This window comes from Manis javanica, chromosome 3 (genome assembly GCF_040802235.1).
Source record: "Manis javanica isolate MJ-LG chromosome 3, MJ_LKY, whole genome shotgun sequence".
NCBI lineage: Eukaryota > Metazoa > Chordata > Mammalia > Pholidota > Manidae > Manis > Manis javanica.
Window position 1 is genome coordinate 7,748,210 of NC_133158.1, and position 26,690 is coordinate 7,774,899.

The 26,690-nt window shown below is 37.8% G+C and overlaps 1 protein-coding gene across 7 annotated transcripts in view; it reads right to left on the reverse strand.

Annotated features, from left to right (window-relative positions):
* The window catches only part of CFAP20DC (CFAP20 domain containing), a 201,382-nt gene that overhangs the window by 17,067 nt on the left and 157,625 nt on the right, over positions 1–26,690 (reverse strand). For all 7 annotated transcript variants that reach the window (XM_037019232.2, XM_037019236.2, XM_037019235.2 and 4 more), the window contains one exon: positions 22,996–23,057. In XM_037019232.2, coding sequence (XP_036875127.2) covers positions 22,996–23,057 — 62 coding nt within the window. The remainder of the gene's footprint in view (positions 1–22,995; positions 23,058–26,690) is intronic.

Here is a 26,690-nt window from a genome sequence, read left to right on the forward strand (position 1 = left end):
GGAAAGGTCACTTCAGGTCACATCCTGGTGACACTGTTTTTGTTTGTGTCTTTATTTTACTTTACATATATTTAATAATTTCGCTTTTTTTCCAGAGCAGTTTTTTTGGTGACTTGTTAATAAACAGAAACGTGTAGCATCTGTATCTTACATGTTTATACTTTTACACATGATATTTAGTGCTAATCCATTGCTTTGACTCTCCGTCAATTTAAACCTTATGCTTTCCCCCAAGTGAGTGGCAGGCATCTAACAAACGGCCGCTTCCAGTCCGGGCTGGCTCACAGCATGCCAGCCCTCACTTTAGTTATCAGCTGTTTCTTGGCCCGCTTCTCACCCTGGCTACCTGTGCTCCAGAATCTATTCCTGTTCTTTGTTCTATCATTTCCATGCTTGCCTTGCCCTTCGGACTTGGTACTCTGGTTGTTTCCTCAGCTTTGCCTGTTACCCTTTCCTCCCAAGGACTGAGGCTGTCTACCTGGGAGGAAAGCCCATGGCCCCCCTGTGGATAAACATCCTCTGCAGTCAGGCCTGCTCTCTAAGCACTCAGGGGCTTCTTCTACCTCCTGTCTCTCGTGGCCTTTGGTGGGCCTCTCACCCTTGCCTCCCTCTTTTTCTTTTTTTTAGTTGATATACAGTATTATATTGGTTTTAGGTATACAGTAGAGTGACTTGACAGTTATCTACAGTGTTAAATGCTCACCCCATTAAGCTTAGTTACTATCTGTCGGCATATAAGGATCTTATAATATTACTGACTATATTCCCTGTGCTGTACTTTCCTCCCCATGACTAATTTACACTATAGCTGGAATTTTGTGCCTCTTTTTTCTCTTCACCCAGCCTCTCCTCTTGAAACTGGAGAGAGGATGCTAGGAACATCTCCACATGCTGAGAACTGTCACTAGAAGATGTGTTTTATTTAAGAGTCAAGACAATGGATTCACATTAAGTACCATATGCAAAAATACAATGCAGATGAATAATATGAACCATTTTGTGAATTGTTACAATGGCCAGATTTATCTAATATTAAAATCTTGGCTGAAAAAGAATACCACACTGTCTTCATGCTAGATTTTTAAAAGTGACACAGTGAGCATTAACTGAATCAGATGTTTTTATAACCGAGGATCATGTCTTCAGTTAAGACAGACTATGCTTTGAGTTCCTTCATTTAAAAAGATTTTGTTTACAAGACAATTTTACATATATTTATTTCATTAATGTGTTTCCTCTAATACATACATACATCCACACATACATACAAATTCATGATATGAGAACAACAGTTGGTTTCACTGCCTCTGTACATACATAGTAACTGTTTACTAAATTCACATGTGCCAGGTCCTGGGGAACCAAAGAGCTCACAGTCAGAGGGAACAAGCATTCTAGCCACACAAGATGACACTAGAAAATGGGCCATACACAAAGGCTGCTGTGGGCTGATCAGATCATCTGTTTGTTCCCTTGAAGGACTTCTCTCGTAATGAAACTATCTATAATCATGTATACATTTACGTATTTATTTGGAGGAGTAATTATTTGAAAAATCTAAAAGATGACAGCAATTACTATATAGCTCTCATTTGTAGCAGTGAGCTGTTATAAAGCTCTGGTCAGAGTAACAAGCCCAGTGAAATACTTATACAGGAGATCTACAGAGGAATTTAGCAACTTGCAGCAACTTCTGTCTAACACTTAATGATACTTATCATTTAGTACTGATGCACATTTTTTGTTCACGGAAAGGACTTTAGGTTTAAAAAATCTTCTGTGGTCAGGGGACAGACTGGGGAAAGGACTGGAAAATATCTCATTTTGGGGGGAATTCAAAGGTTCTTTCTAAAAGCTGCTGAAAACTATTTTCCCAGAGAAAGGTACATAAGTAACAAATTCCACTCCCAACTTAAGGAGGCCAGAGTTCATCTAAAGCCTATTCATGGACTTCTGGACCCCCAAATACAGTGATTCTAGCATTGTAAAATCCATGGCAGAATTTTTTAGTCATGGGCCATACAGCATATAAGTTAGGCTTTATTTACAAGCCATAAGGTCTTTTGCAATAGTTGCAACTATTCAGCTCTGCTGTTGTAGCGTGAAAGCAGGCATAAACAGTAAGGAAATAAATAGGCTTGGCCACATTCCAGTGAAATCTTTAACTTCCAGAAGAAATCCTGCAAACGCCAGGATGTGGCCCACAGGCTGAAGTTGAATGACCTCTGACCTAGAGGAAGGAACTGTGAAGTGCAACATTCTTAAGGATCTTATGAGAATTCCTGTCAGTTTTCCTCGTACACGCCTTTCTCACCATCTCTACTTCCATCACCAATGTCCATGCCACTATCTTGCCTCGCCTTACCTGTAGCGGTAGCTCTTAACTGATCCCTTCATAGACATTCACCGGGGCTTTCACCTCACTGCAGCCAAAATCCTAATCTGTTTATGTCAAACTCTTGTTTAAAACCTTTCAGTGTGACTTGGAAGCTGCGGTACTGCCTGCACATGCTTTGCCAACCCATCCTGCACATCCCCTCTCACTCACTGTGCTCTAGCCACACTGCTTTGCTCTCAGTTCCTGGAAAATGCCAGGGTCCCCACCGCCATGGGGCCTGTGCCCAGCTGTGCCCCTCTGTCTAGCCCCCATTTTCCCCTTCCTTGGCCTGGTGAAATCATACTTCACCTTCAGATTTTGGCACAGGCATCTCTTGGGAGGTCTCCCCTCACAAGCCCTCTCCAATCCAGTTCAATTCTTGTGTTACTCCTTCTACCAGAGCAACTGTGGTCTTGCTGTCTCAGCTCTTAATTATGATTATGAGCACATTTATTTGATCATATGATAAATGTATTTGACTCTTACCAAATGCTGAACTATTGAAAGAGAGTCTTTGTCAGTCTAGACTACTGAGTGTCACTCACTATTGAAGGTTTCCTTAACAATAAATAATATTGCTCTTGCAACCCACTCTGTATTTCCACCCCCCATTTTTCTCTTTCTCTACCTGCCAGGAGCATGCTATTTTCTTTTTTTAAATCATATGCCTGGTACCCAAAATTGGAGTGAATCTTGCTTCTTTACAGCCAGGAAGAAAAACTTAATTTTCTGTCTCAGAAAACAATGCTGGTTCAGAAATATGTTTGTTAGCATAAAAAAACTAAGAAAAAAAATTTTTTTGAAATGTAAGCATACAAAGAAAGAGCTCTCAAGCTGGTAGGAGTGTTAATTGGTGAACAATTTGGAAATAGCTATCAAAATTACCTTTAGACCAAGTAATAGCATTGCTAGATATTTATTATAAACACATAGTTGCCCAAACTCACAAAGAAATATGCATGAAGATGTTTATTACAGCACTGTTTATAGTAACAAAAAGCTGGAAACCACCTAAATGTCCATCAGCACAGAACTGGCTGAATAAATTACAGTACATCCAAGCAATTAAATAATACCCAGCACTCAATGAAGAATGTGTTGATCTACATGGGCAAATTTAGAAAGATGTCCAAAATCAACTCAGTAAAAATCTAAAAAGCAAGTTGTGGAACAGAATAGTCTCATTTCATTTATTTTGGAAAAAAAAAATATATAACATATTTTCTTGTAATATGCATAGAAAGTTTCTGAAGGATGCCCAAGATATTGTTACCCATCATCATTCCTGGAGTAGGAATGTGAGGTCAGGGGTGGGAGGTGTAAGACCTGTTTCTCACTTTTGTTTCTGTTCTGGTTGATTTTTTTAAACTTTCTTTTCAAATGGCAGATTCTTCCTTTTCAGGAGCTTTCAATTTGATGACATGTGTAAGAAAACTTTTCTGAAACACAGCTTCAAAATATCTTTAAAGAATGTTTTAGGTGAAAAGTGCTTACTGAAAACAGGAGTCTCAACCAATAGAGGAGAGAGATGTCTTCCTCATGTCAACACGCGCCATCTAAGCTGAGCCTAGAAGCCTTTCCCATTGGAAATATCAACTTCAGTGATGAATGCAGAACCTTCTGAGTCTTTATAAATGTTGGTAATATTCCTGGAAATTGTCAAGTTTTCATTGGTTTAAGTAACAGCTACTTTATCTAATAAATGCTACAGAGAGGCCTAAATAAATGGGTGGTGGATCATTATTACTACGTTTTAACACATCATTCACAAGCTGATTATTAAAACAAAACAGTTCCAGGCTGAAATCTGCAACGCTGGGTGTGACAATTCAATGATATAACTTGACAAAGAACGGTTTCAATGGGAAAGTTGGAAGTTACTCTACAACAGAGGGGAAGTGAGGCTAAAAGCTCAGAGAGAGCGCTTTTCATTCTAGGAGATGTATTCTCATGAATACATGAGAGTATGTGAAAAGAAGTTTAATATTGTGTTATTATGTTTTAATCTGCTTTTTAAAGGATTGCTCTTTTTTAGTTGCTGAAAGATAAAAGGTCTCAGTGTCATGGAAAACTAAATAGTGACTCACTTATCCTTTATCTTTCACTGCAGGGGAATCATTTTGGGGTGAAAATTCTCAAGGATCAGTTTATCTCCTCAAAACAGAAAAAAAACCTAATCAAACATTGTCTGATTAATTAGAGACACTTGGAGAAAAATGCTATCAAGACCTACAGCTGTAATCAATTTAATCAACATGCAGCGAGCCAATCTGGTTTTCTTGATTAACAAAGCTGAATGTTAAACAGAGAAGAGTGACATTGTAATGCCATTAGCTAAAGCTACAAATTGAGCATTTTCCCTAAATATTCAAAGTCAGGTCGGGATAGAGTAAAAATTCTCTTAAGATGAAGACCATGAACATTCAAATTGTTCCCCCTGAAATTTCCATGCCAGAAGAGTAAGTTTCATCTAAGTAGTAGAAATAGGTAGTAATTTCAGAACACTTCAGTGAAAACAGAAAAAATTAACTACCTGGAAAGATCACACAATAATAAAATGAAGACAAAAAGTGATGTGAGAACTCTCAGTTTAGTGTCATCCAAGTTGGTTATAGAATTTCATCAGGAACAGACATGCCAGACATAGAGATAAAATTTTTCTTATTACATCTTTAAGATGTGAATGTGAAATGCATCCATGTAGTGTCTGATGAGGAAATTGGAAAATTCAATTTGTGTATTTTATTTGCATGAAGTTAATTTAAATGCCAAGATGTCTAATGCAAGATTGGTTTATTAATGATTTGTTTCTTGCTCTTAAAAATCAGTTATAACTATAAAGTGATGATTATATTTTGTGCAGTCAATCTTTGTAATACAGTCTGGAGTTTTAGCTGTTATAACAGCAATTTTCATCTTTTGGGGGTAAAAGTGCTCTTTTTTTTGTGTGCTTGGAATTTAGTAAGAGCACAAATAAATATTTGGTACACAGTATATTGCGATCAGATATCACCTTTGTTAAATGTAAAGTTACCAAATAATTCTATTATGGAAATATGTAAATAATTTACCTAAATATAAGTTGAAAAGAATTTAAGGTAATCTCAGTACCATTCTTATTCACATATATTTTCTTGAAGTGTACATGGAATACAGAAGTAACTCAATAAATACTTAAGAACTGAAGCTTACCTACCAGTAGTATGGCACTAGTAGGTACTAGTCCAACTAGCTATGAATTTGGTTGGCCACTTTTCATCTCCCTCTTCTGAGAACTTAGCTCTTCTCTCCTGTGGGCAACCTACGTCATGTGGTTTTGGGGGACTAAGCCTTCCTGCACTCCCAGTGAGGGCAGGCATGAGACTCAAGGTTGGCCAGAGTCCACTTTTGTACTTTGGCTGGGTTTATGAGTAGGGTTCTGACTTGTGTCCACCAAAATGTGCCCATGTGAGTGATACCTATTGAGTATTTTTTTTCCAACAGAAAAAGAAAGGCTGAGAAAAACTGTATGAAGCTGTGCTATTTCTCAGGAGGTCCTTTAGAACCTCTACATTTCTGTGAAAGACAAACATTATTGGTTTACTCAGCAGAAGAATGAATACAGAATGAGGACTTCTCATTCCAAATAAACACAGCATCATTGAAGATCCAGGGGAGACAACTGTCCCCTCAAACAATAGGTTTCACCTTCACATCCTTGAGGAATGTTAAAAAAAAAAATCTGAATGCCTGTTCCATGCAACTTCATACTTGTGAATATACTTCTGAATTGTGAGTCCCAGGTATTGACGATAGCACAGTGACCAAATCACAGCTGCTGCTCACATGGAGCTTAGAGTCTAAAGGTGGACACAGACAATAAACAAGTATACAAAGAAGTCAAGGGGTTCAGAATACACCACCCCAAAACATGCCACTCTCATGCAGGATTATTTTGAGCTGAAGGCAATGAGAAGTAGACAAAGGAAATCTCTCTGCCCTCCCCCACTCTATTGGGAAGAGTGGACAATTCTTAATCATTGGAGACAACTCTAGACTCTTTGCAGAGATGGCATCAGGAACTTGAAAAACTAGCACTTATCTTCCATTCATATCCCTCATAATTTGCCACCTCTAAAAAGGTGAAAGTGCCTTTCCTTTGTCTTGTCACTTCTCAATAAAAATTATTGCTGTTTTTGTTAAGATGTTGTATAAGCCCAAGTTCTAACCACTTCTTTGAGTTACTCATCACTGAATACCTCTGTGTATACACCTTGCTGGTGTTAATAAGTGTATTTTTCTCTTGTTCATTTGCTTTTGTTAGTCTAATCTGCAGGAGAACACTGGAGGGTAGAGGGAAACAGTTGTTCCTTCCCTACAGAAGGAATATTATTTCAGATAGCAGAAGGTGCTATAAAAATTTAAAAATAAAGTAAGATTTAGTGAGTATTTCATATTAACAGCTCTAGCACAGAGTAATGGTGATAGGTTTTCATAAAAACTCCAACATACTGTGTATAGGCCAGTTCTCAAAGCACAGGGAGATGGGAAGCACAGAATGCCTGATTTGGGGCCATATCTCAGAAGTGGAGGTTTCTAATACAATGAATGGGCTTTTCAGCTGAACAAATTAAACTCACATTAAAACCATGTTTAATGAGAAATCCACTGACATTTTCAAGCTACTACACGTACAGAGCACTATCCAAGGAGTAACGGGGAGGCAATGAGGAATCAAAGAGAAAGATGCCATGACTTTAGATCGACCACCACAAAGCCTAGGACTGATGTTCTAAAACCCAGCAAGGTTTGGTTGGTCACAAAACGTTAACACCAACACATTCCCATGCTGCGTATCTGGATGAACAGTGGCTGGGGCGGCACTGTAGCAACATATACAACTATCGCCACCACAACAGGAAACACCAAGATGAATCCAGTGTGAAGATGGATGTGAGACACATATCTGGGCTACCAACACAGCATGTAATTTAAGTTGCACAGTTTTTTATTTGAGCTTAAATTTCCTTTCAGCCTTGCAGCTTTTGGAGGAAACTCTGCCTCTGTTTCCTTCCCTGGAATATGAGAATTAACAGAATTTACCACACCAGGTTGGGGTAGAGAGCCAATAAAGTAACAGGGCATGTGGAAACTCTCACCACTCAGTGCCCACCTCAAGACGGAGCCCGTAAGTGATAGATGCCAAAATAGGAATAGCGTTAGTAGTTACTATTGTTTGAAATTACAGAAATGATTCACTCTCAAGAAAGTCTATATAACACCTTTTATAGAGTTACTAGATAACTATGTGTTACATGCTTTGTAACTAAGTCACTAGCAAATCAAGAGCAGAAAAGTTTGCGGTCTCTTCTGACTTTAAGTAGGGAATAATTGCCTTAAAATTAGGATACAAAATAAAACTATCTAAATCTTTCTATGGAATGATGGGATTTAATGGTGCAGAAAGAGTAGGTGGGGCTTAATTTAATGCTCTAATTTAGCTCTCTGGGCTTTTGTGAATAACTATAGGGTATCATTTTCATTGTTAAGTGTGTCAGATTATTAGGTGCCATATTTATGTCCCGATTTCCATTTTCTTTTCACAGTTTGGCTATTCCTTTATGTTCAGTAGTCAAATAAAACGATGATATGCTAAAAAGAAGGCTCTGTGAGGTGAATGACAATTTAATTTTTCTCCAGTGTTGGTTGGTTGAACAAGAAAATACAGAACTGGAGAAAGTTGACAGGATCTTTAGTTGGTAGATTTATTTCCCAGCAGTTGCAGGGTGTGTTAATTGGAACATTTCAGTTAATGACAAATATTATGATAGAACTCTGATATGGGTGATAAACAGACTTTTGAACAGATATGCTGTTTAAATGCTATTTTTAAAATATGGGGAGGAAATAATAAGAATTCTTTTGTTGCTTGGACCATTCTAGTGAGTAAATTGGGCTTTCCAAGGAGGACAATATTTCTTCTATGTTGCGAAGCTACCATCATCGTCACAATTATTCATGGTGTCACTCTAGCTGCTATTCAACCTAAGTATGGTCTTTGTTCTACAGGAAAGTTCATGTGCTAAATTGTTAAAAAAGGCAAGAAGACACAGAAACATTAGGAAGATATCAGAAAGAGGTGAAGGGGATAAAGAAATATAAACTTACAAGTATAAAAGAAATTATTCATGGAGATGAAAACACAGCAGAGGGAATACATACATATATATAGTCAATAAAATAGAAAATACCAGAAAGAGCAAACTGACTATACTACGCTATGATTTAGACTCATGGTTCCTATCGATAAGTTCTTTTATTAAAGCATAACATCCACATAGAAAAGTACACAAATAATAAATGTACAGCTTAATGAATGATCCCAAACTGACCATAACCACCACCTGGGCCAAGAAGAGAAGTTTCCGTCACTCTTCCTCCGAATCACTACACTCCCTGTTTCCCAAGGACAGTCCAGACGGTGACTTCTAACACAACCGATTAGTTGGCCTATTTTGGGGTTTTCTATGAGTGGAATCATACAATATGCCTTCCTCAGTCATTTAGCTGCTTTCCCTGGATATTCTGTAAAATTCATCCATGATTTCGAGTGTGAATAGTATTCCGCTGTGTGACTATATCATATCCTACTTATGCCTTCTACTATTGGAGGAAACTGAGTTGTTTCCAATTCAGGGCTATCATGAAGAAATTTATGAACAAAAAGAGGATAAACTCTTTTTCTCTGCCAGCTTGACTCCAGGTTGGGGGCCTGCAAATTAACTGATAACAGCCATATTAGAGGAGAAAAAGTGAAGTTTATTTCTATGCGTATGTGGGAGTTGCTTGTAATAAGTAATTCACTGAACAGTTAGAGATAAAAGTTTACATACCAACTTAACAAAGGGAGTGGGCTTAGGTCTCCAACTGGAAGGTATGGTAGGTTCTTTTGGGTTTTTTGATGCTAATACAAATGGGTAGTCTGTTTTCACGAGAGCTGAGTGGCACCTATATTTTGAGGAGGCTGTGATTTAGTCAGATAAAGGAAGTTCAGATTAAAATTTCTGCATCTTTCATTGCTCAGGTACTTTCACTATAAAATAATCTTTATATCAACTCTGTGGATCTGAGTGGGTTCCCACAGTGTATATGTTTTTGGGTGCACATATGTATGCATTCTACTGGTCATATATCTTGGAGGGTAACTGATGAATAAAATGATATGGTTTGTTCACCTTTGTAGATGCTGCTAAAACAGCCTTCCAAAGTAGTTGTATTAGTTTATACTCCCATCAGCAGTACGTGACAGTTTTAGTTCCTCCATAGCCTCACCAAAATTACTGGTATTGTATATTTTAGCCATTGCGATGGGGTGTAGTACAATCACAGGGTACTTCTAATGTGCACTCTTCTGATTTTTTACTTCTTTGGTGGCACATTTTCATATATTTGCTGGCCATTTGGATACCTTCTTCTGTGAAATGCCTGTTCATGTCTCTTGGCCATTTTTACTTTCTTTTGGATTGCCTCTTTTTTCTTCCTGATTATAGCTTTGTGGTTCTTTATATATTTTGGACATATTTATTCTGGAGTCCTTCTATTGCAAATACTGTCTACTCTGTGGTATGCCTTTCTTTTTTACCTTTTAAGTAGTGGCCTCTAATAAGCTCTTAGTTTTAATATAGTCTCATTTGTCAATATTTTCCTTTATGGTTTCTGACATTTGAGACCTGTTCTTTTCCTACCCTAAGGCCATGAAGACATTCTTTTAAGTTGTCTTCTAGAATTGCATTATTCAACATGGTGGTCACCAGCCCCAAGTGGCTACTGAGCACTTGAAATGGAACCAATATGAATCAAGAAGAGCTATGAACATAAAACATACACTGATTGAAGGACTTACTATGAAAAAAGCATCTCATGACCAGTATTTCATACTGACTCTGAAGGGACCAACAAACAACTGGAATGTTATAAAGACCATTTTAAACTGGAAACATTTGAATAAACAGTAGATGCTGAAAGAAATCTGACTTGAACCTCCCTTATATGACTAAAGCACAGCTTTTCGGGGGCTTGGTGCCCCCTCAGGGAAAGTCTCCAGTCAGGGAGGCGACTGACCTTTCGCAACAGGACATTCCAAGAAACTGTGTAGACAAATCTTATCAGGACCTTCCATCTTTTTCTACAGAAGCCCTACTTCCCTCTTAATAAGCTTGATTAAGCCACTCCTTTTAGATTGCTTCCACAAGCATGTGTAATAAACCTCTTTTCCCATTTATCTGTTGCCAAGTAATTCACAGCCCCCTACACCCATCACTCAAACCCAAGTTGCTGGAGAAAGCTTTCCTCCCCCAAATTACATGTTGAAATGATAATATTTTCAATATATTGGGTTAAATAAAATATATTATAAAAACTAATTTTACTTTTTAAGAAATTTTTTAATGTGGTTACTAGAAAATTTTAAATTACATATGTAGGGCACACTTCATTTCAATTGAAAGAAGTTCTAGATAATTTTTTCTTTCTCTAGATGTGATTCCTTTTTTTCTGGTGGGCAACCTGGGTAGGATGAGAGGGCCATCAGCAATTAGGATGATTCAAAATAGATGTGTCTTAAATCCCCCAGAGAGATCATCTATTTCTGGTTAACTTTTTTACCTAAAGTATAGCACTCTGGGGCTCACCATGGCTTCTTCTCTTCATTGGTCCTGAACTAAAATTTCTGTCCCCAAACCCATTAGGCTATTGAAAGCTCTGCTTGGCTCCTCAGTCTCTAAGCTGCTGCTTTTCAAAGGGCAATTTTCCTGAGAAAAGTGACACAATGTGCAGGCTGTCTCTTCTGGCCTCTCTTCTCTTCTGAAGCAAGGCTCCATAAATTCTGCCCTTGAAGCTCTCCAGTGGCTTCAGTTAGATGATTATCCTGTTTTGTCTGGCTTCTCTGGTTGTTCCCAGAGGGAAGTTCAATGTGAAACAAACAAGTCTGCCATTGCCAGAGGCAGAACTTACATTAATTAGTTAACAAGTATATCATGCCTGTCATTTAATGTTGTAGGATTTTAATCACAGTTGATGTGAACTGAGTCAGGGTTGTGGAGAAGGAGCAGTCCTAATTTCACTTCAGTCAAGGAAGAAAGTTTTACAAAAGATGGGGATGACTTTTAGAGTGGGATATATTAGCAAGATGATAATTCTAGGGTTAGGGAGTGTCATGTAGGGCTAGGAATAGATTCCATTCACTAACCTAGCTAGTTTTAGCTCAAAGAAGACAAATGGGTTATAAATCACATGTTAATTCTGATTGGTGGTATTTCCTGGAGTACCTCATGAAGAAGGAGTTTAAGTTTGTAGTGGGGCTCAGTGGCCAAGAGGACCGTGAGCCACTAGCGATGTCTGTGCCGGGCACAGGATGGGAGGGAGCTGCACAGGAGTGTGAATCGTCACGCCCCAGAAATCCTGTGCTGTAATTAAATTGTTATGCATCAAAAATATGATAGTATTGGACTGTTTGTAAATTAAAATTATGTAGATTCATCACGTGAGGATTCTGAACATGCCATCCCAAAACATGCTGCTTTCACATATTTATTATTTTGAGCTGAAGACACTCGAGAAAGAGTAAATTCAGAAAGGACTCTCTGATGGTCCCTTTCCACCTAGAAGTAGGACATAAAATTTCCTATGAGGACGGTGCCCCTTCTGGTACAGGGAACAACTCAATCACCAGAGACTCTTACCAGTCCAGCACCCAGAGGAATCTAAAACAAACTTCACTAAAACAATCCTTATCTTCCATTAGTTTGCCCCATATATTTACCCTCCCATAGTGTGCTGTCCCTAAGAGTCTGAAACTCCTTTTCCTTTGTCTTGTCACTTCTGTACAAATTTACTGTTCTGGGTTAAGATGTTATATAAGCTCCAAGTTCTAACCACCCCTTTGAGTTACTCATCACTGAGATTCTTCAGTTTTGTGTCAGGTCCTGGCATTAAGTGCTATACTGAGCAAAAATTGAGTTCTTTTCCTTTTAGAGCTTATAGTGTGGGTGGGCAGACCAACAGCAATCAGATAATCATGTAAAAATATATAAGTGCTGTGAAGTTAAATGGTGCTATGCACATGAATAGGGACTTGAGGGTTCCCTAGGGGAAGTGATGCTTGAGAGGAAATCAAATGATGAATAGGTATTAACCAGGTAAGGTGGAAGGCAAGGTAGGGGAAAAACATTCTAGGAAGAGGGAACAATGGGCAAAAGGCACTAAGAAAGGCAGGTTTGAGAAGACGAAAGGAGACCAGTGTGGCTAAAGCACAAATCTCCAGAGGGAAAATTGTACAAAATAAGGCCGGCCCAGTAGGCATGGGCCAAGCCACTCAGCCTTGAAGGCCACTGAAAGATTTTGATCTTTATGCTATGAGCAATGGGAAGCAGTTGGAAGGTTTTAATATGGGGGTGTCACAATCAGATCCGTGTTTAGAAAAGGTTACTCTGGCTGCTCTGTAGGGAATGGGTACGGGTTGTGGTAAACAAGCACGTGTGGGTGCAGGGAGACCACTTAGGAGGCTATAACCATGGTCCAAGGAAAAGAGAGTGATAGCTTTAGACCAAAAGCCAAAGATAAGCCATTTGTCGAATAAGGACACTGAAAAAAGAATGTCATTCAAGGTACACTAATATACACAGTGTTCTGGTCAATGGTCTATCTACAGACTGAGCTGTAAGTTTGTTCAATTTAGAGAACTCCAATTTGATAAACTTAAAGGTGTCCAAAGGAAGCAATTAGGACAATGCAAAGACCGGGAATGGCAAAGTGAGAGACCGGGGCAGAAATGGAATCCCCAAAAACAATATTCAAAATTTCAAGGGGCATTATGTGAAAGAGTGATGACTTCAACTGGAAAAAGAACTAGGACCAATGGGGAGAAGTTTAGGGGGAAACTTCTCTTAAATGTGTGATTTGTTTTTGAAACTTTATTTCTAATATTCCTGTTAATATCCCTACCACCAGATAACAACATTTCTACCATTAAATGAAAATTCATATGCCAGGCTCTGTGCACAACTCTTTGCACACATTATCTTATTTAATCTTTGTAACACTATAAAGTAGGCAGTAAAACACAATCCCTGTTTTTTAGATAATTTTAACTGAAGCTTAGAGAAGTAAAACAATTTCACAAGGACACAAATCTGGGATTTGGATTTCAGAGACTGTGCTTTTAACCAGTGCGCTATGTCACTTCCTAAAACCATTAATTTTACTATATGCCAATGACTCCCATACTGAACTCAACAATTTTAACTGATTCCTAAACATTCAAATATGAAAGTATGTGAAATGACATATTTCCAATGACAGAATATATTCATTGTCATAGCTAGTGTCAGTCAGGATAAGGCTATGTTATTCTCAGTAACAAAAAAACCCCAAATTTCAGCGGCTTACAAATAACAAAGGTTTATTTCTTGCTCATGTTAAATGTCCATAACAGATGAGCAGGGGAACTGTATTTATCAGTCATTCAGCAACCTGGCTGACAAATCAACTTGAATGTTTCTGGAAGGCGCCAGAGGAAGAGAACTCTAGAGGGTTTTACACCTACAATTAAATGCTCCAGTCAATTAACAATGTAGGCCATTTTGCTCACAATTCATTGGTCTCAACTAGTTGGGCTAATTGGCTCCACTAAAGCCAAATGGATTTCAAATGCAATCCAATAATGTGCTTGAAACTGGGGAGCTGGGAATATTTAGCAAATCATGTTAGTATCTGTAACTCGTTAGCTAGCACCAACATTTAGAAAATCACAAGCGAATTTAGAGGATGTCACATGGGTGGCTGTTCTTGCTTGTTCCCCACTGCAGACAATAAATATGCAAGGAAGCCAGAAAACATGCAAAGAACTTGTGCTGCATACATGTCAGAGTTTCTACCAAGAAGAATATTGTCTATCTCTTTACATTAGCTTGCTTATCCCAAGGTGAGAGTATTAACATATCAGAAGACAGGAAATGTACAAAACATGGTGAATTCTGGTTAAGTCTTCACTGTATGTGTAAAACATAATTTGAACTACAATCATGTCTGAGTTTCAAACCTTGGACATGCCATATTATTATATTTATTTGCACTTGGCTTAGATACATGTGTGAAGACAGAAAATGTAGTATTTCACTCCCTCAAAAGTTTCATTGTACCTACTGGTGAGCTAAGAGAAGATATGAAACAATTCAAGCCTTACATTATGTTTTAAATATTAAGATGTCAGAATAAAAACCATTTAAATGCATTACAGAAATTTTATTCTGAAACTTCTTGGCAGTGCCAGTCCATCATTGTCAAATTAACTAAAAGTGTGCTATTCAAATCCCAAATTTTATTTACATAAAAATGTAAACCTCTTCAGAAGTTTTTCTTTCTGATAAATATTTGTAATAATGTAAAATAAAGCAAGCAATTCATCTTATTTCTTGCTATGACTCAGAATACTCAATTCAGATTGAACTACTTTTATCTACTATCTGTGGAAAAATATAGTAGTTTTACCCATAAGTATTCCATGACCTCAGGTTCCTAACTAAAAACCTGCAATGGAAATATGAAGACAAATCAATGGTATCTACAAAGCATTTCAATGGAAACGGTTGTTAGAAGATGATAATTTCTTCTTGTAAGTAATTTAAATGCCCAAAGAAGAGTACATGTGGTGTTAGTGTGCTTAAAACATAACTACAATTTGTATTACAAATGTTAGTTTAGGAAAGAACTGATTTTAAAAGACAATGGTATTTTCTGTAAGGTCATGGCTGTGGTATTTTATATGGTACCTTTTTCTAATTTGAAAGCTACAAATTTTAATAGAGAATGGTCCAGGATGTTTTAAGATCAAATTGGAAATATGTTGATGATTTAAAAATGCAAGCAAAGTGCTTTATTATATTAAACTACAGAAGTGTTATTGTAGTTTAAAAATATCATTAAATCAGCACAAACCCTCACTTATCATTTCCTGCACATTTTTCACACCAAGCTGCCTTCTGACTATGAGTAATCTGTTAATCTGCTCTTCGTCTCACAATCTGTCAAAGTGACAGATTCATTCCTTCTCTAATACATAATATCTTCATTTACTGTATGCCTTGCTGCAACTTTCTTGTTTGTTAGCACCAACATTTAGAAAATCACAAGCGAATGTAGAGGATGTCACATGGGTGGCTCTTCTTGCTTGTACCCCACTTCTTCCATTTTTCCAGTAGGAGAAACTTTTCTGGACTCTTAATCTGAGTTAATCGTGTTTCCAAAATGGAGGCAATTTCAGCTTTGAATCAAAGCTATTAAGGAGGTAGGAACAGGGCAAATGGTGAAACACAAAGTAAGTGCACCTGTCACCAAATCAGAACACAAATCATAATGGAACTTTCTTCTAAAGCTGGTGGCCAAGGAATAGATTCTCACCCTTTACCCCCACCTATAGGTATAAAGAAAAATATATCATTAAAAAAATATATATATATATCCATCCAGTAGTTTATGGATAAATCACCCCACACAAATGACAGGACTTCATTGCTTAACTGCTTAACTGAAAGCCAAAATTGAGATTTTATTTAAACTAAGACCTTCATTTTATCAGGATGCTGATTGACCTCACGCCAGGCCAGATTTCAGGTTTCTGGCTCATTAATATTTTGATAACACAAATGGTTCTGCTGTTTAGAAACTGTTTGCTATTAATTCAACAGAATATATTTTAAGCTCCCCTCCTTGCTTTCATGCAGTTGCTTATTAGTCTGTAAGTTCTGCAAAACAAGAGAATTCAGGATTGAAAAATATGAGAATATGAAAAATTCTAGCTAGGTTTTCCTTTCATCTGAAGAGATAAATTATCTATAAATAACCATCTGGCTTCACTTGTGCTCACATAATAAAACAAAAGTCACTATTGTTAACCTCAAAAGTCAAAAGCAAAGAAGCTGTTTATAGGAAAATGTAAGAAGTTGCTTCCTACCCAGTCTTATTTCAGAACATATGTAATTTTTTTCCATTCATAAACACACAATATACAACAGCAACGTCTTGTCCCGAGCACCAAATTGCATCTGATTTGTCTTACTGGATAGCAAAGGAGCTAAAGGCTTCTAAAAATCAATGGACAAGGAAGACTCAATAGAACAATAATGTTACTGTTAATTCAATCAAATCAGCTGAAAGTTGTATGCCTTCTACTCTTCAACTCATTTAAAACAGGCTGGACGTTTGACTTGTATAGCATTTATCATACTTATTGGGTCTTTATGATGTAATGAACAGTAAAACATAAAGCTGTAAATGCTGGTAAACATAGTATGTTGCTGGAGTGAAAAACTATGTGTTTTAACTTCAATCAATTTCAAATGTAATTTTTTTTTTATTAATAAGGAAACAAATCACAGGGAAGAAGTAAGACCAACTGCCAGCAAAAGCAGAGTTTATGAGCAGGCACAGGTTTGGGAGGGCTATGACTTCTGGCCAGGCACGGTGTGTGCCCCCACACCCCCGAGTACCTTTCCTAACGCTGCCCTGCTGACACTCAGTGTGGACTTGCCGATGCTGGGAGGCTGCAAACTCACCAAGAGCACATTAAAGTCTCTCTGGTGCTCTGCATATAGCAGGTGCTCCAAAAATACTCTGCTCATAGCAGGTGCTTCAAGAGTGGCCCTGAATATCGGGGAAGTTATGAACTGCAGCACACATTCAACCATTTCGTGCTAGAGTGGCTCCTTGTTGAAACAAGGGAAGCTACAAAATGAATGAGGAGTCAGTGACTCCACAGAGATGATGACTATGGCCATTTAACCGTAACTACGGCCTTTCATTTAGGTTCCCATCACTATCCTGGACCTCAGCCTGCATCCCTCTTTCGTCCCCCTCAGATAGAATAGAGGCAAATATTATAAACTGAAATCAGTACTTTGGCTTTTTAAAGGTACTTATTACTATAGAAGAGGAAACTGAAACTTTTAATTAAAAGCTGAAACTGTAAAATGTTAGAATAGTAAATAATTACTTTGGTAATTACCTTCTTTACCCTGGACCCTAGACCAAAGGCAAGCTGAGTGCAGAGTGGACAGCAGTGATTAGGGAGGCCTGGGTAACTGCACAAGCCCCGCATCTTGCTACACATGTTAAGATCTTCAGGGATCCATTACTTTAGACATAAATTAGACATAGAAGCTTTGGGGAGAAGATGCAATTTGTTGTTCTGAAATTCTCATGGAAATGGGTTTGGTAAATTTGTAATTTGGGAAAACATGATAATCACTAAAATACTGATGAGCATTTCCCAGTCCTTGCGGCTTAAGCTTCTCTCATGGGTACAGCTGAGGCAGTAGGAAACTTGGGTTGAAGCCAGTGGCCCAGGAGAGACCTGGTCAGAAAGTGGGCAGATATTTCAGCCGAGAAACTGGACAGTGTGGTCAGCTGAGGCCCAGGCAGGCAGGGCCAGGATGAACAAGTAGAGGGAGCAAAAAAAAAAAAGAAGTATCAGTCAGGTGGGCAGGGGGTGGTGGCACCCAGTCTTCCGTGGTGACGGCTGGCTAGGCGGACAGAGCGATTGGAGCAACTGAGCTGACTGGCTTCTGATCAGAACCAGGATGGAACGTGGGCTGGGCAGACCAAGTGCCAATGGGGTCGGGTACCACTGGTAACCCAGCTCTGTGGGTGAGCTGTTGGGTCCTCTTGAACCCTATGGGAATGGTGTCCCCAGAGTTACACAGGGCAGGGTCCTAGGTTCAGAGTGTTCAGAGGTGAGAAGCAGGATGATCCTTGAGGAATTCAGTTTGCTACCGAGGGTGCATTTAGCTTGAGTTTTCTCTGGGACAGGCTAGAGAGGCTATACAAGTCATTTCAAGCCTGGCCTTTGCTGTAGACTGGTGGGTTCTGAGTATGGAGATTCACAGCCCTCACATAAGCAGGTGTGAATTGGTGGGGATGAGATTATGAAATAAGGCAGATTCCGGCACCTTTTCCTTAAAGTCAGCAAGAGAAATGATGAAAGTAAAAATTGATGCCTTTGGTTTATTAACAAATCATTGAGATCTAATGCAAAAATGTAGGTAATAGAACTACTCTAAATGTTTCTCTAAACGTAGTAACACTACGTTTAGAAAAACTGCGCAATTAACCAGAAAATCTGAAGGAATATTTGTTAAAAATTTGACTCATTCATTTAAAAATGACCCAAACTTAATCATTTGAAGAGGAACATGGCATGCAAATTCTGTATTTAATTTTATTTATTTACACATTTTCCCCTCTTTTGTGTGGATGGGGAAAAAAACTTAAGCAGTATGAGGAGAAGCCCAGCAGGTTGAGTCCCAACAATTGGAGAGAAAAGAAAAATGAAGCTACTGATGGGCCCAGAGTAGCGCTGATGTAGGTTATGATGACAGGCCAGCTTGCCTCAGTCAGGCCGGCTGAACCAGCGCAAACCAAGGTCAGTGGGTATTAATCATTTGCAAAGTCTGCAGGGCTTTATCAGATAATTATAGTTATAAGTACATTCATATCATACAAACATGTGGCAAAGCTGCAAAGGATTCAAGCCCTAACAAAATCTGCAATGACATTTTAAAAAACCAAAGATAAGCAATAAATTATAAAGCAAACACTTTAAAAATCATGCCCTTCATTACTGTTTGGGCGCTCTAGAATTATTTTCTGTATTGTTTATTTCTATAAACATTTAGAACCTTACAGAGCCTCTGACGACCTTCCCTCCTCCCCCTAATTTTCCAAAGAGTTGTAAAAATAGCAAGTACAATCAACATTTGAAATGCAAGGGTGGTTATCAAGTCCATCCATATGAACAGACAACCAGAACATAATCAGAGCTTATTTTATAAAATCCATTCCTGAGCAAAAATATCTTGAGTTGTTCTGAAGAATCTACATAAACACATAAATAGATGTGCCTAAGGGATGGCTCTGAACCTCCACAAACCAATAGACGGCATTTGAAAATAAACGACTTAAGGCTGCAAACAGCATCCAGTTTGCTCCATTTGGCAGCATGTGAGTTTACATGCTCAGAAACATTTCTCGACATGAATGAACTGTGAAATTATTTCCTCCTACCCAACACGCCTCTAAATTGTATTAGATTATGTTAGCCATTTATGCACCTTTCCAAAGAGGCTGTCAGGACCCCAAAGGGCAGTTTGGGTGGACACTGGAGGCAAGGGCCTAGCATCTGAGCTGCTACCTAAATATCAATCAGTATGTTAGGCAAAAATAATGGGAAATTTCACACCTGTGCCAAATGATGCGAGGGGAGAGGCCTTTGGTGCAAACCTTGACATGCAAGGGGACATGATGAGGTGAATACTGTATTTTCATTTCTAGACTGTAAACTTCTCTGGAAACAATCATCACTGTATCCCACCTCTGTCCAATATCAAGCACTGCCATATGAGTACAAGTGAATTATTTTACTCTGAGGAAAACAATGTATGAATATATAATGTTTCAGCTATCTTCATCCTAGAGCCAAGTCTTCAAAACCCAAATGTACCTGCTTTGTGGACTAAATACTATCTTTAACTTTAATCATAAACACATAAAACTAAGATGGTAATATGTTGCAGAAATAAAAATCTTTCCAGAATAAAATGTAAATGAAAGACTATGGGGATATTGGTTGTTCTGTTATATTAATGAAGCTAACTGGAAGTTGACTCTTGAAATATGTATGTATGTCGTTGTGAGCATATATAACCTAAAAATCCTAGGTTCTTAGGTCTCTGGAGTAGTTGCGGATATTTCACTGAAGCTAACGTGGCCATTTCACCTCTCAAAGGTCACTATTGATGGACTGGTATACACACGTCTACCATCCTGTCATATTTCTGTTACCCTTATTTACAACCACATTTAACTCAGGAAATCAAGAGCCTACCTGTATCTCATGTATATTGTTCAGAGCTTCTATACACCAAACTTTCAATCCAGGATTCAGCTTAGATGCTTGTTTATCCAAGGGGGTAGACTTACAGACTTAGCTTTTCATTTCTTGTTTTTTTCATATTCATTATCATTACCTTCTAACTTCAAAGTTTAATTGTAAAATTTCATATTTTAGGATCTAAAGCATGGAGTACTACTTATAAGAAATATTATAAATACAAATCTTAAGAAAAATCACAGCTTTCAATTCTAAGTTAAATTAAGTGCATTACATGATTCAATTTATCCCATTTTTATACGATGATCAATGCTGACTTCATAATTTTATCCTCATCTTTATTTATGGCCCAATAATGCCTTTCTACCAATTCTTCAAGCTGCAGGATTTATGAGCTAAGATCCAAGCCACATAATCTTAAAGTTTTCTAAACAGATATATAATAATTTTCTAGGAAATTGATGGATAAACTGTTAGGAAATGGGATGATAGCATTTTATTTTTGTTTTAGAATTTAGATTTTTATTTTATTATGTAAAAATGTAAAATAATTTTTTCTAAATGAATGAACATGTAATTAGTTAAATAAAATACTGCCTGTTTAGTTAGTGAATTTTCTTATATTCTATCTTTGGGAATCAAATTTTAAAAGACATATTTGAAGTCATACACTACTACATCTAAACATTAATTAATGAATCCAATACCATGAGGTATGTTTTCTATACAGGGTAGTGTTTCCTTCCATAGTGGAACTGGTTTTCATAGCCAAGTCTATAATGAGTTTCATTGAAGTCACAGAATCAGAAAGATGAAGTGATCTGAGAGAGCCGGTAACTCAGATCCTTTCTTTCACACATGAGGGTTTTCATATTAGAAGAGGTTTGGATGGGTTGAGGCTTGTCTGAGATCATATACTGGGTTACTAGCATAATTAGGCTGAGAATTAGGTCCCTCTACTCCTTCTGTTAGAAAGGCTCCACTTTCTAACATATCTTATCATCACTTTCATTTATTCAGACCACAAATTCTGTCTTTGCTACAATTTGGACCAAAGTTGAATTTCCAGTTACCTTGAAAGTTTATTCATATATAGAAAAAAAGAGTTTGTTTGAGCTGCAAGATCTCAAGACACATATTCATATATCATGAGACAACTGATTTTAAGAATGCTAAAACACCTTTTTATAAACACTGAAATTACAATCTCAATTTTGAGCTCCTTATAATATCTATGATAATGCCAATTCCCCCTGCTAGATAACCATGAAAGAATGACCAGATCAAGAGTAGAGACCAGGAACACTTAGAAGAGATTACTAATAAAAAACATTTCCTCTCTCTCTGCCATGAATATTTTGGGCCCAATAAATGTCCTGTAAACCATGTAAGTGGCCTCCTGGTGGCAGTATTAGTTCTTCATGGCTTGGGGTTGGCTGTTCATTGATGATTGGACCAGAAGTGAATACTTGGCTCATGCTAGGCCAATCACATTCTTTCTCCTGGAAAGTAGGAATTGGGATGTTAAGCTTGATGTGTACTGTGAACCACAATGTGTAAACTCAAGAGCTGTTGTCAGACAGCCATATGTGACCGGAAGCAGAGGAAGTGGGTGCTTAGATGAATGGAGGAGACAGGAAGTAGCAAGCAGAGATGGAGCAAGGTTGCTGCTCAGCCCCTTTCTGCTTTGCAGTTCTTATGTCAGGCCCCTCCTGCGGTCTGGTTGCCTGTGCGTTCCAGGATAGAGCCCTGATTCTCATATAACAAATCCCTCCTGTCTATCTCTTTTTGTCTGTCTCTCTTCTAGTACTTTCTAAGTTGTTTTCGATATGTGCAAACTAAGTCTTATTCAGACACTGTGTAACTGATAGGCTGGAGCCACAGTCACAAGTGCTATTTATGGTGTTTTGGTCCATTAAGTGGGACAAACCACAGTATAGATGGCAGAGCTTGATAATGAGAGGTATTTGGATAATGAGAAATATTACAATTTCTAAGATGCTGTGGGTGGAGATAAGGTAGATGGATTGTCAGTAAATTTCTAGTATTCAGTAAATAGTAACAAAGTGATACTGATTTATACTGACAAACTAGCTTAGCTCACATTCAGATTTGCTTGTCTCTAATGAGGTCAAAATGAGTTTTTAAAAAAATTTTGACAAATGACTCATATTACAATGACATTTTTGAAAAAAGGAAAAAATTTTGAGATTATGAACTTCTGAAATTATGAAAAAAAAGAATGGCTTTTTGAACTCATATAAACTAATTTAATAAATTTAAAAATACGAGATAATACAAAAAAAGACTTGCTGAAAATGTACTAAACATCGAATACCTATTAAAAGCAAATACAACAATATTGTCCTTGCTGTGTGACAGAAACTGTGCTAAAATTTTTTAATGTATTAGTTTGTATGATCTTCCCTAAAGTACTATAAGGTCATTATTACGTTTGAATTACTCTTCAGTTAAATGACTTGCTCAAAGTCCCACAGCTAGTAAAAGGCAGAGGGGCTATTTAAACTTAGGTAGACTGTTACACTATAGTCTGAGTGAGAAAAGTAGACTGAACTAAGACTTCTAAAGAAAAGAACTTTGGAAGCTCTTAGGAAGTTTTGGAAAACAAAGAGAGAAAAATGTACAACCTTCTAAACAATGTTTTAAAAAAACCCATTTAGATTAATAAGATTCTTACCGGGGGTTGGAAGGAGAAGGTGGATTCATTTCTTTCTGATAGTGCCGACCCTGGTTGACAGGCTGTTAAAGACAAAACAGTTGTGAGGGACTAATCAGCATAATGTTCTTTACATACTTTCATATGTACTCTCATTGCTGTATTTTTTTTTTCCTGAGAAACAATCCATAGGAGGAGCTAGTTTACTTTGCAGAAGAGTCAAAGGCTGTTGGGAGAGACCCAGCCAATAACAAGGTGGTACAGATGCGAAAACACAGGTTATTTTCATGGCCAGTCACTGGACTAGATAGTATCTATGTTGCAATTTTAAGTTTATGTGAATCATCCTCCTTGTGGAATTTTATGCGGTGAACAGTAGCTGATACTTCCAGATACAGCAAGACAAACTAAGGCATTTCATGGAACTGCATAGCAAGTATTAGCAGTGACTCAAGAGACTCAAGAGATATAGAATATATTTATATCTCAATGTTAGTAAGTTTGCAAGGGTAACTTCTATTTTCATTAATGAAATTACACTCAAAATCTTGGGTCAAGTGGTCATCTTTCCCAAGTGTATAATAAAACCTCCAGAACTAATCAACAAACTGAAAAAAGTGATGCCAATACCTAACAAAAATGTGGAATCTCCCCACTCCCAACAAGAAACCTTTAAGTTACTGTCTATTTAGTAATGGAGCTAAACAAGTGTATCCCATGTAAGCCTTAAACAGAACCTGCTGTTTTTCTTTTGTTCTGTAAATAGAGAGAATTCCATTCTATCAGATTACGATCTCTTTTTGAATGTGGCTCCAAGTATTTTTTTGGATGTGGCTAACAACCATGTAATTCTAATATGAAAATCATTTTGAACATTCTCATTTTATTACAAGGTGGAATTAGGTATATATTTTTGAATTCCATTTAAAGAGTCTCAGTTCCCTCCTTACCCAATTGAACTGGCCTAAAGGTTTTCTCACTCAAAACGTGTCCCCACAGAGCTGATGCCAAGTGAGGGAAACAGTGTAGCAATCGTGCCTATATATACATAGGACACATATTCCTCATTTTCCATAAATTCCTTATTTTAATGGGTCCTAAAATATTAGTGACATCGGTGATGGGAATTCTTCAGAGTAAACTGTCTTCCTCTATAAATAATCTCTTGGAAGTGCTCCTTTGATTTAAATCAAACACCCTGTCTGATAATCATAGCCACTTAGCCTGACTCTCTGTGATGCACCATGAATTTAAATGTACCCGGATACTTTGGTAATTGAACCAATATCAATGCATCACCATTTCAGCAATAAGAAACAACAGCTGGGAGAACAGTGGAAGGAAAAACCTGTCATAAGACATATTTGATCTCACTGGAGAAATAAGCCTTTCAGCAATTTGCAAGTGAAATTTAATTCTATGATTTAGGCTTTATTATTTCACAGCAAAAAGGGAATTAGCAAGCAAAGGGCCAAACAGGTTCTCTAGACCAACTCACACTGGTGTAGAAATACTCCCGGTAATACTGCCATTGGTATTCATCCAGTATTTCAGCTGAATTCAGGCCTCCAGTCAATGGGCCTCCGCCTATTTACCTTCAGATGTATTTCCATAACTCTCTATGCATCATGGTCCTCATACTCAGCCAAATCTCCATTTCCTCAATTTTACACCATTCTATTTACCTCTGTAGATGTAGTCCAGATGACTTCAACCTCTGGAGAAGCAAAATGGCTACAGAATCCTATCTTGTTTATGACTCAGCTCTCACTGAAGACTACATAGACTGGCCCCTTCGATGCTGGCTCAGGTTTATGTACAACAGAGCCAATGATACATGGAGTAAAATGTAACACAATCAATAAAAGATTCACATTCGCAGTGGTTTTTAAGTATTAGAAGACAAAAAAAAATAAGCAATGGAAACTAATAGTAAAGACTGCTGATGTGAACAGACAGAAAGGTAAACAAAAAAATCAGTTATAATAATTGTATGGAACTCAGCCTAAATACCTGCTTTTAACTTAATTTTTACTACTAAAAAACTAATGACCAAGTTTTACCCCACAATTTTTAATTTAGTAACTAACTTAAATTTAATAATAGCATATCATGGCTGAGCATGCCGGCTTACACATGTCGCTGCTATGAATGGACTTATAAACCACAACTGCTGATAATTCAGCTGGGGAAGGATGCAAGCCTTGTTTTGAAGAGGGTGTCATACAAAACGGGGCAGCCCCAATTCCCTTCCTCTGTACATGGCTCCTAATTTCACAATCAGAATCAGGGACAGGGACATGCTGCAGCTGCAAAGCTCATTCCACGTATTCCAGTTCCCGTAACTTTGCTTTGATGCTTGGAAAGGGCCGAGCTTTTACTTGAAAGAGGTCTTTTTGTTTTCTTAGGCCCAAATCAGAATGAAGGAGAATGTGCCTAATGGTTTCTAAAAGCTCTCTGAACGTGGTGGGGGGGGGGTGTGGGTAGGGCTGGGGAGACGGGAATGGGCTGTCTGAAACCAGATGTCCCCATGCACACATGGAAATAGATACATTTCTATACAGATGCAGCAGTAAACCTATTGCTATGACTTCTAGGTAGGTAACATCCTGTGAAAGCACCAGTTAAAGAAACTAAAATAGGTTTTTTTCATTTTGTGATTCAGCCATATTTAGACAATATACCATAAGCAAAGGAACAGCAATGAGTACCTACAAATAACTATGACAACAATAACAATACTAGCAGTGAGTGAGATTTACTGAGCACTTCGTGTTAGATCGGGGGTTGCTAGCATCTCATTTCATCCTCACAACAGTTCTATGAATAGACAGGATTAACAACTCCATCTACCAGGAGAAGTAGTTCAGACACTGGGTGTTAACCAAAGTCATGCCAGCCAGAAAATAGTGGAGGCAGAATTTGAACTCAGGCAGTCTGACTCTCTCGTTCACCCTCTCAACCCGTAGGCTATAGTGCTTAATCCAGCCTGGGGGTTCACCTAGAGTGTTGAATACTTAGGTCTTTGAATAACAACAAATACAACAAAACTCAGTGCAGTTTCTGGCAGGAAACAAACGTCATCCTGAGATACATTTATCTGAAATATGTAAGACTACCTCCTCGTTGTAAATTAAATTAACCTGATTTCACTCTTATGACATGTCACTATGTATGTAAAATTAAATAAAGTCAAGTTTGCCATATTGCTAAATTGGGGACAAACATAAGATACAATAATAGACAACTCACGAAGAATGAGGAGAAGTTGATTTCAGGAGGTGAGTTTCATAGTCACTAGATACGGGACAACTCTTACATTTCACTATTTTCTCCTGACAGCAGAGATATTACACTGATTCTAATAATCAGTTTTCATGTATCATTTCCATAGTGTTATACGAACATCTGCTCATCTGGTTTAGCTGCAGCTTAGCACAATCAACTACTTACCGTTTTAATTCAGGAGGGCTAAAAAGAAAACTCATTACACTAAAGAGAGCTGAGAAGTTAATGAATCTGTAGCTCAGAACAAATTAAGACCTATTAACTATAAAGAACCTGAAATGCCAATATATTGGACATATCATCCAGAAATCATCATGACAAAGGCATCTGATACATGGATGAGCAAAGAAATGGAACAGATCCTAGAAACTCGGCACCGCGTCCTTTTGGTGGCGCTGTTGCTATGCACTAGCGTTGGGAAAGCGCAT